The sequence below is a fragment of the Ochlerotatus camptorhynchus genome, unplaced genomic scaffold (assembly GCF_037179485.1).
Source record: "Ochlerotatus camptorhynchus isolate MF236.1 unplaced genomic scaffold, CSIRO-AGI_Acam_v1.1 ptg000443l, whole genome shotgun sequence".
Classification (NCBI taxonomy): Eukaryota; Metazoa; Arthropoda; class Insecta; order Diptera; family Culicidae; genus Ochlerotatus; species Ochlerotatus camptorhynchus.
In genome coordinates this window covers 6,352,002-6,365,458 of record NW_027040929.1, presented here as the reverse complement: position 1 = coordinate 6,365,458, position 13,457 = coordinate 6,352,002, and the positions used below count along the sequence as shown (strand labels likewise).

Below are 13,457 nucleotides of genomic sequence, written 5' to 3'. Positions count from 1 at the left end.
TCTCACCAAAACTAGTACGTTTCCTTCGGAACATGTGTTTTCTTATAAACCGAAGATTCTTTTGGATCTAATTAATCCTAAGAACAGTTATAAACAGAACTTAGTTCCCCGTCATCTGGATACAATTGAAAATTCGAATCCTGTACTAGATCGGGTGGTTCCCCAAATCGACAAGTTCAATAACTTGAAACCAGGAGACAAGTTATGGTATCGGAATCATCGCCCAAAAGATGCTGAACGCTGGTTGGATGCTAGCTACGTTTGTAAAAAGAATATCGATTAACGTTTTTCAAATTTAAATTAACGGAATTATCAAATCAGCACATCGAGATCAGTTGCGTTTGAATGAAATCAAAACGTCAACTAGAAACTCAATGGTAAAACTTAGCAATAAACGATGTAGGGAAGATGACGATGAACCTGATTTTTATGGATTTCCTGAAGAAACCCTTTCTAACCGTTCTGCAAATGGAACGTTTAACCATAATTCTGAATGTTCAATTACAGGCATTAGAAGGTCCGAGCGCATAAGGGAACGAAATCAACAAAACGGTTCTGGGCATGCTGTTTCGAAGAATTTAGTGAAAAGAAGAAAATGTATTTAGGCATTACGTGCTGTCGAATTAATCGATTGTTAATTGAACATTACGGTTGTAAGAATTTTTGTATGCATGAAATAGTAACAAATTAGATTCTGTAAAGAATCTTGTCGAAGGATGGAGGACTGTAGTGTACTGGTTCGCTCTGTATAACACTAACACATTATAATGAACAGAACACTCTCTTGCTCTCTTCGGAGACCTTCCTGACAAACAAGTGAATAAAGATGAGTTTATCTTCAGTTACAAACTGCAACAGATGTGTTCTTCTTTTATATTGAAAGTGGTCTTAAACTAAATCAAGCAGTAGACAGAACAAGCCTGAGGCTGGATCGTTTCTTTAAGACAATGTTATATAATATGATGATCCCGCTTTATATTACACTCAGCACTGTGAACATCGGAAATCTTGTCATGATTTCTAGAAGTTCATATAACGTTCTACGAAAGAAAATCAAAAGGACTTACCTCAGCTTTGAGGCGTTTGCTGGCACTGCGGCGTAATGTATTGCATTCTATAACATCCATGGATGAAAATCGATCACTATCGTCACTGGCGCTGGTCATACAACGACGGGAAAGTTCCGCCAGTTCCGCTACTGGTTGCACCTAAAAATTATTTATTTTAATTTATATCTTTTACAATATAGACTTAAGTTCCGCCTACTGTACCTGCACTATTACACTGTCCCCGCTGTTTCTTATCATTTCAATTATCGTTTCACGAGACATTTCCTCTACGGATAATCCATTCACTTTAAGAAGTCGGTCGCCGGGCAGTAAACCAGTAGAAGTGCTGGTATTGGCACTTGGTTCGGCAAAAATAACTGGTTGTAATATTGGTGATAGCAGGGGATTAGTTCGAACCAGAACCATAGCCTTCCTTAGACTAAATCCAAAATCATTTCTTGGTGTTTTTTGTCGCTTGATCACCAGCTCTCGAGCAGGTGGTAAAGTTACTAACTTAATTGGTGGCAGCGGAAGACTTGTTTCTTCGAAAGCTTGTACCCGAGACCAGCGGTATGATCCTTGAGATTCTCCAACTGGACTCAAGGAAAATGGTGGCGTTGCAAAGGATGAATTTGTTGTATCGGTAAGACTACCGGCACTTGGAGATGGAGACGTTGCCACATGTAGATGATTTAGGTTGACAGGATTCACCTGGAATATTTTGTGTGTCATTAAGGAACATTTTGCATACATACATACTGCGGTTATATGCAAAACTGTCCTTTATTATATGAAATTCTTATGTGCCGTAGGACGTTTATGCTTATATAACGGCAGCATGTGATTGCACAAAATTGCCAAAAACGTTTTATTTTCCTAGATTGGGCCATACAACAGAAAACACACATAACACCTCCGGAGACGAACCAGCGTTCGGCTGAAAGCCTCTTTAATAAATATAAAAATAACTAACATAGCACTAACTAATCTCACGCAGAGAAATAGATTTCAAATTCAATAAAAATAATGTAGAACTACGATTAACAATATTTTAGTATTGATTCGTTTGTCCGTTATTTGAACAATAAATAAAGATGATTTAACAAAACGGTAGTATAATCAACTAACGTTCTGTTGATTTAAAAATGTTTATTGTAGATATTTAATTGTGGTTTATATCAATAATGAAATATTTTTAGCCATGACTTCCATTGTTGTGAACCATGAATTTCGTTGTGGTTTTATGGTAATCGACAAAAATGACTAATGTTTTAACAATAAATATCATGGTTCCAATTACAATGAAACTCATTGTATTTTTAATGATTTTTTTAACGAGATGTCCTCGATACTTTTCAACGTTCCAATCAATTTGCCTGAATTCCATTATATTCAATCTAAGCTGATCAATTTATTAATTTCATATCGTTTGAAAAACTTGCAGAAAATGAAAATTAAGAAAAGACTATTCAATAACAAATCTAAGATGTCTGATTTTCCCAGTTGATAAATTTGTTTGTTTTGATTAGGTAGTTGATAAGAACTAAATAATAAAAAACAGGAATTACGTATTTTTCTCATACCTACGGGTAGGGAGGGGCATAGTGAACAGGTGGGGCATAGTGAGCATCCCGTGCACCAGCTTGGACTTCCGGCCGTTCGGAACAAATTTATTGGTGGTAGGATCAATATCATAATGATATTGAACCTCCTTCCAGTTGATTTGTTTCATACAGCTAGAGATCCAGGGCCAAACTGCGGGATGCTCACTATTCCCCTCCTCCCCCTACTTATAATTCGTCTTGAAATAATAGTAAAAACTGGTTCGATTTTGACAGTTTAAATTGATTTGAAAATCATTACGTCTTCGCCAGACCTAGCTTGTAAGCTGCTAGAAAAGTTGTAAAGTACGTATTCTTCTTCTTCTTCTTCGCATTTACAGCTTATTGATTATCGCATATTAGCTTATTGCGTACTCTCAACTTAGTGTTGAAGATGCACTTCCCCAATTATTAATTGAGAGCTTTCGATGCCTGTACCATTCTTACATTAGTATAATTGTGTGGAAAGTACAATCATACTGCCCAGGGAAGTCGAGAAATTTTCCAACCCGAAAAATTCCTTGACCGAACCGGGAATTGAACCCAGCCACCTCCAGCATGGGCTTACTTTGTAGCTGTCCCTTTACCAACTGAGTCAAATAAGTATGTGTAAAGCTTTTAATTTTACTTTCAGATAGTAATAATCAACGATTCTATGATCGCGAATAAGCGAGTAGTGCAAATGATAAAACCAATGAATGTGACTTTCTGAAAGTGAAATTGACCCGTTTTATGTGTCAATACTTTACAAACATTTAATGCAACTTACAAAAACAAAACACCATCATAACATTCAATGATTACATAATTCCGGATCCATTTTATATAGCAAAATACGAGGCAAAATGAGTTAACAATAAGCAAAAGTTTAACAAATGCAGTAATGACCCGATTTTGACAACCCTCTTTTTGTAATCCTTTTCTGAATTTCTACTAAACCCATGCGCTTTTCAGTGCCCTTATTGCATAAAAGTTTATATTAAGGGGAAGCTTACGGACCCGAAAATAAAAAAAATATTCTCGGTACGTTTTTATTTTTTTACAAGTATTGGGAAAAATTATCAAAAATCCAAGAAAATCAGTTTCTTCCTTAGATTTTTGTCAAAAATAACATGTAAAAATACTTTTTCTATCTCTTCATGAAAAAAAATTGGACTCTCAGCAAAGCAGAAAAGTCGATGTTTTGTGGTTTTTTGAGTCCAACTTTATGCCATAATGACTTATAAAAAAAAATGCACGTGAATTTTCTTTGAAAAATTAGAAAAAATTTGATTTTTTTAGATTTTTGATAGGGTAAATGTCGGCTTCGGCACCCATTGACTGTTTTCGGCAACCAAAATTTAAACGTTAATTTCACTATGTTTTACCATCAACACACTTCCCTGAATGTATCCAAACGATTCTTTAGTCTTTCAGCTTCAATCTGATTATATTTGTAGGACCGAGCAATCCTGTTATGCCAGATTTTTCTTCAAATGAAGCATACGTACTACAAAATGGGGCTGATTTCGAGTTGCCGATAATAGAACAGCTGGTTAACACGCAGTTCTAATGGGAAGGTTGCCGAAGAAAAAGAGGTTGACGACAATAGTCACACTCACCTGAGAAGTTTAGAGCGTTGTAAAATCGTTTTCAAACAGTTTTGAAGAATTCTGTCGATTGGAATGGATGGAGAAGCAAGCAGCAGATGAATTGAAACAAACATACACGTCATATATGTGCGTGACGCTGTGAAAATGCTAATAGAAGTGCGGACGCTGCTTAGATTGACGAGAATACGTAAATTCCCCTACCTTTTTCCAATATTTTTAGAAAAATCAAAACGTATTTTTTTTTTCGAACTTCCCCTTAAACATCCATGATTGAGAAAGATTTGGAATTATAGTCTGATGCACGGAGGAGCTGACAAAATCGGGACACTACTATAGGGTGTGTTTCAATTTTTGGCCCTAGTGGTTCTCTAATTGGTCTTATCTTAAATTTCACATTGTTTCATTCTTTACAAAAAATATTACAAGTTACAAGGTTAGAACATATATTTTAGTACATATATATTTATACAAATAAAACCATGAAACATTATTTTTTAATTTGATTAAGGCAGTAGGAGCACTAGTGTCAAAACTAGCACACTTACCCTATTAAAACGCCGTTCCGCTATTTGGAGTTTTATCAGTTTATTTTTTATTTTTTTACCGAAATTTTGATTTTTTTTCAATGTGTATATTTTTAAGGCCAGACGAAAAGTTTTTATCTTTTACGAGGAGGTATGGGAGGTAATTTTTAAAATACTTGTATTGTTTAAACTAAGCATTTTTTCTTAATTTGGTTTTACTACGGGGATAAATAAGTTAAAATCTATCTATCCATGCGAAAATCGAAAAAAAAATGAATGTGTCTATCGAGTAGCCTTGACGTTTTTTCTCCGTAGCAAAAACCAAATAAACAAAAAAAAAATGCTTTATTTAGACTACAGACTTATACATGTTGTAATAATTATCGACAAGAAAAATTTCATCAAGAAAGCCTTATAACATGTTATAATTCCGAAGTGCCAGTGTTTAAGTTAAAAAAAAATACATGCATTTTAAAGATTCTCACCCATATCTCACCGTGAAGGAATTTTAAAATCATCATTATATCGATATTTCATGCTCTCACCACGAGGATCATCAATTGAAGATTTGATTAACACCTTGCACAAAGTGTCATCATTTCATATGAAACCTGTTGAGTTATTGTTGATTCAAAGAATCTTACCTCTCCAACAATCCTAAGATTTTCCACGGAATGTCTTGATTGCTGTGAATAGTTCATTCGTTCGTTTTGTAACGTGTTTCGCATTAATTCTGTTTTAGAATCCGGAGACATCGAAGAGTACGAGCCTCCACCATCGGATCCAAATTCGTTCAGGTTCAAACGCGATCCTTTCAGAATGCCGCGCTTGGGTGGCCTTGGTGGCACAGGAGGTAGTACTTTCGTCTAAAAGAAACAATCATTAGCCAAAATATTTTTTTTTATTTGGATTATGACATAAATTGAAGATACCAAGCAAGGCATGGTCAGCCACACATTTGACAGATCATTAAAAGTTGGTCACAAATTTCAAGCACATATGTTAGGGTAAAGTATTCAAACATCATCAATAGCGTGATCGACGCCTAGATTCAAAATAAAGTGGAAAGAAAATCTTTGCAACAATGAATCGAGGTAATCACGTAATATTTCTTTCTTCCTTTTTCCGCGAAATAAATCAATAGTAATTGGTAGTCAATGGCTATTTTGAGATTGGTAAATAAAACTTTTTTCCCAATGAATTAAAACATAAATAAATGCAACTCAAGAGAATGAATAATGGAATGAAAATAAATAATAATTTTGCTCATAATATTACCATACTTCCCCCGCGAAAAATGACATGATGACGTCATGCTCGTTTGGCTACACTTACTAACAGTTTGTTTGGCTACATTCTACTTCGCCTCCGCTTATCTATGGAATCTATAGGCAATATCAACGCCGGCGCGCCCGAGTGGTTAGGAATGTGTTGACGTAATAATCGCTTTGTTGGAAGCCGAGAAATCCTCTGCCCTTCCATGAGAAATCACTGGGATGTTGGATAAAAGAGTTGAGTTTGCATCAAGATTCGTTTTGGTACACGGTATGCTGAATTAAAGTGATGTGTATATGAGTTACCAACGGCCCCATCATATCTTCCAACACACCAGCCATCATACCAGCCAGAGTACAGCCAACAATTACATCAGCCAACACACAACTCTGCACAGTTAGCACTCCGGCCAACCACTCGATCATCGTACAAGCCAGCAGATTCAACATTCTAGCCAACACCTCGATCAGTCCACCAGCCAGAGCAGTCAGCATTCCGGCCATTAACCCAGTCGATATCACCCGATCGATATCACACCCAATCAGCAAACTACCAGTGTAAGCAGCCACGGAACTAAAGGCCCCGGTAAACCGCCAGCGTAAGCAACCTCAGGAATAGTTACACAGCTCCGAGTAAACAGCTACAGGAAATGCAGCATAGGCTTCCTTACCTTGAAGACATGAAGTCCGGCCCGCTTCATTGTCTGCTGGATGAACCAGACTGAAGAATTGACCTTCTTGGTCACGTCCCGAATCGAAAGGTTCGGATTGCGCTTGAAGTAATCCCTAGCCTTCCTCGCGTTCACGGAGTCGGTCGTCTTCGCTTTTTTTCCGTTGCCAGTTCGCCGCTGGGTCATCTGGGTCTCCTTGAACGATTTTACCACACGGGACACGGTCGAATAGTCGATTCCAAACTGTTTGGCGATCCGCCTGTGGGACTGGCCTGGATATTCCACGACCGCTCCCATAATGTTTTGTCGAAGCACTTCTGGCTTGAAAACCATCTCGATAACCACTTGACAGATTGTGACGAGATTTATCACATGTAAACATTACACTCTAAACTAGTTTAATTTCATCAATTTTTACAGATGCAATAAAAAGTTATACATTAAAGAAAGTGTTGCAAATTTTTCTAGTACAATCTTTACTATCGTCAATTTGGTTCAAACGATTCTGAAGGACAATTTTAGCTTTGAGATGAAACTGGTTTTATTCAAATCGATTGACATTTCACTTAGTAATCGACTATAACACAATTTTAGTCACTAAAAAATAGGATAAAATTCCTTATTTTTACCACAAACTACCCAACAATGATTCGTGCCGTTCACAACATTGGCTCTTATGTGATGGGACAACTAATTTGGTTGTCTTTCCAAACTTTTCCAGAACAAAGTTGTTGAGTTTATCCAGTATTCTGAAAACATAGGTGATTAACTAGAGTTAACTACCCCATTTCCGGCATATTAAGCACAACCCATTTCCTAATCTAGCGCAGTTTAGCACCAAACGGAATGTTATTATTACTGATGGGCCCAGCGTTGGAAAAGATCGTAATTGGCGGAATCCGCGTAAAAAAAACCGCGTAAATTCCGAAATTCGCGTAAAAAAAGACCGTGTAAAAAAAACCGCGTAAAAAGCGACTCTAGTGTATAACGATATACCGCGTTAATTCTGAAATCCGCGTAAAAAAACCGCGTAAATTCCAAAATCCGCGTAAAAAAAACCGTGTAAGTTCCGAAATCCGCGTAAAAAAACCGCGTAAAAAAAACCGTGTAAAAAAAACCACGTAAAAAGCGACTCCAGTGTATTGTTTAAAGTCTAACACTGCTTATTGACGCCAAACTCGGCCTACGGATTCTAAACTCGGCCTAACGCATTGAAACGCCAATGAATTCACTTCGGCCTATCGGATAAAGATTGATTCGGTTGGAGCACTTCATTTGTAATTGAGAATATTGGGTGCAAACATTCATATCACGCGTTTTTATTGAAGAATCTACGCGAAACTGCACCAGTGCATGCGACACCTAGGTTTGAAATCCAAAACCACAAAAGTGATGATGTACTTAAAAATATTCCATACGAGTTGACAGGCAGCAAAACGTCATTATCATTTTAACATCATTTCCATCTACTGGACGACCGTAACGTAGATTCATCAATTGACTTCGTTCGGTAGCATTTGAACTGAAGTACCGTACCAAACGCATAATTTACCTGTTAACGCCGAAATCATGGATTTATTTGATGTTTTCTGCTTGATAGACCCAAAATGAGCGCTTAGGTCGAAGTACTTCTCTACCCTACAGTTTGCATTGAAAAACTCAGTTTTGACAAAAACAACTATGAGACCGACATGCGAAGAGCGACAGCAAAGACATGTGCTATTTTTCGGCACTGGCTGTGAACTATTTGCCGAGTTAAATTTAACTCGTGGTTAAAAAAATCAGTGCCAACATTTCAAAGGGGCGTAATTGCTTTTGTAAACAATGGCTTTAGACGTCGATTTCTCGCAATTTAAAACCCACTTCTCCAAATTACAAATGCTAGTTGATACAGGAAACATACCTCTCCATGCTGGTGCCATTCATTTTCATGAGTGAGCTTTCATTCACGAGAAATCGACGACTAAAGCCAATGTTTACAAATGCAATTACGCCCCTTTGAAATGTTGGCACTGAAATGTTCGAGAATCCCCGTGCTGTCAAATACGAACAATCGTCGCCTACCTCGCATAGCTGGTTCCAAACGTAAACAAGCCATAAGAAACCTACAGCGTTTGTTTACGTTTGGAACCAGTTTCATACCAGAATGATCAGTAGGCTGATTTTAAAGCACGTACCCCCCCCCCCCCCCCCCCCAGGAAACCTACAGCGTTTATTTACGTTTGGAACCAGTTTCATACAAGAATGATCAGTAGACTGATTTGACAGCACGTCCAGTGGTTTTCGAGCCACGGTCGTCAAAATTTAACTTCTTGTCTGTCAGAAGTAACCACGCTCGGATAGCAGGGTTAATCGATAACTTTTCATCTGTCAAATTTCAACCAAAAGTTAAAATAATCCACCAAATGGTTCAGAGCCTTAGGACAATTGAGAAGAGTACGTTTCCATGTTTGTTACAGGTAGCTCTAAAACTAGTGTCAAATATTACAACCTCGGCCCTTGGGAGCATTTGTTTTCGATAACACGGCGAATTTTGAGCGATGTAGCCTCGAAGAGTGGACAGAATATTTTTGTATATGTGAGGGCGATATTTTTGATTTTCCAAATGCATTATTAAGGCTCTGAACCATTTGGTGGATTATTTTAACTTTTGGTTAAAATTTGACAGATGGAAAGTTATCGATTAACCCTGCTATCCGAGCATGGTTATTTCTGACAGACAAGAAGTTAAATTTTGACGACCATGGCTCGAAAACCGGTCGATCGACAGCACGGGGATTTTCGAACATAGAAAATAACTTTCGAAATGTCACTTTTAACCACGAGTTAAATTTAACTCGGTAAATGGTTCACAGCCTTAGTTATTTCTTATGTTCGAAAATCTCTGTGTTACCGATCGATCGGTTTTCGAGCAGAAGTCAGCCACGGTTGTCAAAATTTAACCTCTTGTCTGTCAGAAACGAGGTCAGAAATAACCACGCTCGAATAGCAGGGTTAAGCGATAACTTTCCATCTGTCAAATTCTAACCAAAAGTTAAAATAATCCACCAAATGGTTCAGAGCCTAAGTTGAAAGGGAATGAAATAACATATTTTCCATTGAATATATTGTATATCGGACCCGATAACGATACTCAAAATCTGATATCGTTATGATATCGATATTACAGATAAATACGATCTCGTCACATCACTATCTTGGTGTTGATGCCTAGATACGTCAACTTAGCGGAAGCCACGGAATATGCACTGAACAATTACAATTAAAAATTACAATGAAGTGAACTGGGGAGTGGCTGATATGATTGCGAACATTTTTTTTCTTCAAAGTAAAGCATCCATTCCGACAAGCACGACACTACGTTTTAGGCTGTGAACCATTTGCCGAGTTAAACTTAACTCGTGGTTAAAAGTGACATTTCGAAAGTTATTTTCTATGTTCGAAAATCCCTGTGCTGTCGCTCGACCGGTTTTCGAGCCACGGTTGTCAAAATTTAACTTCTTGTCTGTCAGAAATAACCATGCTCGGATAGCAGGGTTAATCGATAACTTTCCATCTGTCAAATTTTAACCAAAAGTTAAAATAATCCACCAAATGGTTCAGAGCCTTAGTATCCGAGTCATTAAGGCGAACCGCTATAAAAACCATATTTCTGATTGAGGTACCACGACATTTCAAGAGCACAAATATCAGCTTTCACTAAGGCTGTGAACCATTTGCCGAGTTAAACTTAACTCGTGGTTAAAAGTGACATTTCGAAAGTTATTTTCTATGTTCGAAAATCCCTGTGCTGTCGCTCGACCGGTTTTCGAGCCACGGTTGTCAAAATTTAACTTCTTGTCTGTCAGAAATAACCATGCTCGGATAGCAGGGTTAATCGATAACTTTCCATCTGTCAAATTTTAACCAAAAGTTAAAATAATCCACCAAATGGTTCAGAGCCTAAACTAACAACAATACAACTGCAGTGCAGCAAACAGGGAGTTCAAAGTTCATGAGTGATGTCAAAACAGTGTCCGATTATTGTCCTCTAGAAAAGTTTGAGTGATAGGGCATATTAGCCATCATGACTGTCATTTTTGGACTCTTCAAGGAATCAAGGCATAGAAAATCAACGAAGAGAATCGATCATTGGTACATTGGATGTTTAACATTGTTCTTGTTCAGCATAAATATTTGCAGGCATCAAGATTGTCTATTTTAAGTAATATTGCTGTAGTAAGAACTATATGATATGTTTACCTGTGTTGCATTTTCTCACCTGATTAACAGTTACCGAATTCATAGACGTTTCGGAGCTATCCGACTGTGATACGTTAACGGTGGTAAAAGAAACCCGCTCCACCAGTTCTCCATTGCTGTCGATGTATGTGGTTGTATTGGCTAGGGCAACTACTTCTTCATTTCCTCGGTCCTGTTCGCGATCGACATCGAGTTGGGCAAAAAATGATGCACTATAATCAGCTGTGATGCCGCTGGGAAGCTTTTCCTTTTCTTTTCGGCGGCTCCGTATCTTTAACGATCTTCGTACCTTTAAAAATTAGAGAATAAAGAAAGATTAGCTTTTTGAGCAACTGTCTAGTTGATTGAAGAAAAAAAAAAACATGACATTTTTACTGGAACATGAACAAAAACCAAGTACAACAATTGAATAATTTTGAAATCTTAAAATGAATGGGATTCGTAAGTTCGAAACCCATCGGATACAGTCAATTGTTCGGCAAATTATCTAATACTCTCGTGTCCTGCTCATCACGTGTGCTATGCTTATCAGTATCCCCGAGCAAAGTTGATTAACACAATGAAAGCAAATCGGTATTAAAATTTGCTGTTTCTGTCGTAATGAAAACTCATTTTGTTTTCAACTGTCGCGACATACATAAGTCAGATATCATTATTATCAAACTTCTTTTATGCAGTCAAGATTTTTTTTTTAAATGAAAGCAACTTAACTTTAAGTTTAACTGTTAATGTCTTGTTGAGCATTTAATTTAATTTCTACTGTCGTTGAATTGACGAATATCATCTGTTTCTCTTGGTAAACCCATTTTAGGTCTTAGTAATTATGTGAGACTCCGAAGTGCCTTAAGATTTTTTTGTTTGATGATTTTCAATCCCGGACTAAGAAGAATTAATTTAGTTGGAGATGTTTAATGTCAAATATCAAACTTAAAGTGATCATTTTATACGATGGATGAGGAGATGAAAATATAGAGTTGATAGTTTCGTTAGAGTACTGCAAAGGTAAAGGAGATGATCAACCCGATTCGTGCCTTCCTCAAAATTGACCTTTGCTCACTTTCAACCCTCTATATACAATTTTCACACTGCCGTACTCTAACGGAACTATCAACTCTATACTTTCATCTTCTTCTCTATCGTATAAAATTATCACTTTAAGTCTGATATTTGACGTTAAGCATCTCCAACTATATACATCGTTCAATTGTCGTTTGACAGCAAGAAGTACGGTCGACTAGTTTCGCGCTCCGTTGTTTTGGAAGTTTTCTCGGTATTCGCTTGATATAAATTATCAGTTTTTTCTCACTAAGTGACTCCTGGCATAGTTCCCGGTAAATTGATCGAGAAGTGAGTTTTTTTGTAGTAGAAAGTGTCATTTTCGGAACGATTAATCCGTGCTATTGGTAATTCGCAAACCGATTTGGGCATCATCGTTGCGTGGTCACGCATACGCGCTCACGCATACCCGCTTACGTATCATCATCATCGAGTGTGAGCACCCGTTTCTACATCTACATCGTTCAGCAATCATCGTGCGCCTGTGTGCGCTGAGTACCGAGCCTCGATCAAGTGCACCACAACGAAGGTCTTCCACGCAGCGCGTCTCTTCCAGCCATCTGTGTAAACGCCTACACATATAGCTCGGTGGTAGTAGTATAGGATTATCAGATAAGTTTTTGTTTTTTTCTTGTTTCTTTTCCTCCCCCATTAGTTAAATTTTCATTTTGTATTTCTGTGTTTGTAGTGTTTTCTGTGTATTGTGTCTGTGCGTTCAGTGGGAGAGCGTTTTGCGCTCCCACTAGTTGAACAAAATGGATGTTTTGTCAGAAGACGACATGGATGACCATTCATCTCAGAAAAATGATGATGTCATCCATGGTTCGTCGTCTCAGTCTGACAATGGGCAGGCTGAGAAAAGCTCCAGATTGCGGGCCTACCCGAATGACTCGACTGGCCCATGGGTTGTCTATTTTCAGCCCAAAAACAAACCCTTGAATGTTGTTCAGATATCTGATGATCTGACAAAGCGATTCTCTGCCGTGACCGAAATAACGAAGGTTAGGCACAACAAACTTCGTGTGACCGTCGCTAACCTGAAACAGGCCAATGAAATTGCTGTTTCCCAATTTTTCACACTGGAATATAGGGTGTACATTCCAGCCTCTGATGTGGAGATCGAAGGCATGGTCACTGAGGCGAGTCTGAACCCCGAGATACTGGAGAAGCAAGCGGTTGGCCGATTCAAGAACCCCTTGCTTCCTCCGGTAAAGATACTGGCCGTTCATAGAATGAAGTCAGTATCGCTCAGCGAGGGTAAAAAGAGTTTTACCCCCACAGACTCGTTTCGGGTGACCTTTTCTGGATCTGCCCTTCCTCAATACATCGAGCTGGGAAAACTTCGTCTTCCTGTGCGGTTGTTTGTACCTCGGGTCATGAACTGCCAGAATTGTAAGCGGTTGGGACATACGGCCTCCCACTGCGGCAACAAGGCACGCTGCTCCACA

The 13,457-nt window shown here is 38.1% G+C and overlaps 1 protein-coding gene across 2 annotated transcripts in view; it reads right to left on the bottom strand.

The window, feature by feature from the left end:
- The window catches only part of Mhcl (Myosin heavy chain-like), a 138,450-nt gene extending 127,320 nt beyond the window's left edge, over nt 1-11,130 (bottom strand). The window contains exons 1-4 of one of the 2 annotated variants that reach the window (XM_065234855.1): nt 10,973-11,130; nt 5,411-5,632; nt 1,272-1,760; nt 1,068-1,208 (exon numbers count right to left, since the gene is read on the bottom strand). In XM_065234855.1, coding sequence (XP_065090927.1) covers nt 1,068-1,208; nt 1,272-1,760; nt 5,411-5,632; nt 10,973-10,996 — 876 coding nt within the window. In that variant the 5' untranslated portion in view covers nt 10,997-11,130. The remainder of the gene's footprint in view (nt 1-1,067; nt 1,209-1,271; nt 1,761-5,410; nt 5,633-10,972) is intronic. The other variant, XM_065234856.1, reaches the window with a different exon arrangement.
- Nucleotides 11,131-13,457: the final 2,327 nt, after the last annotated feature.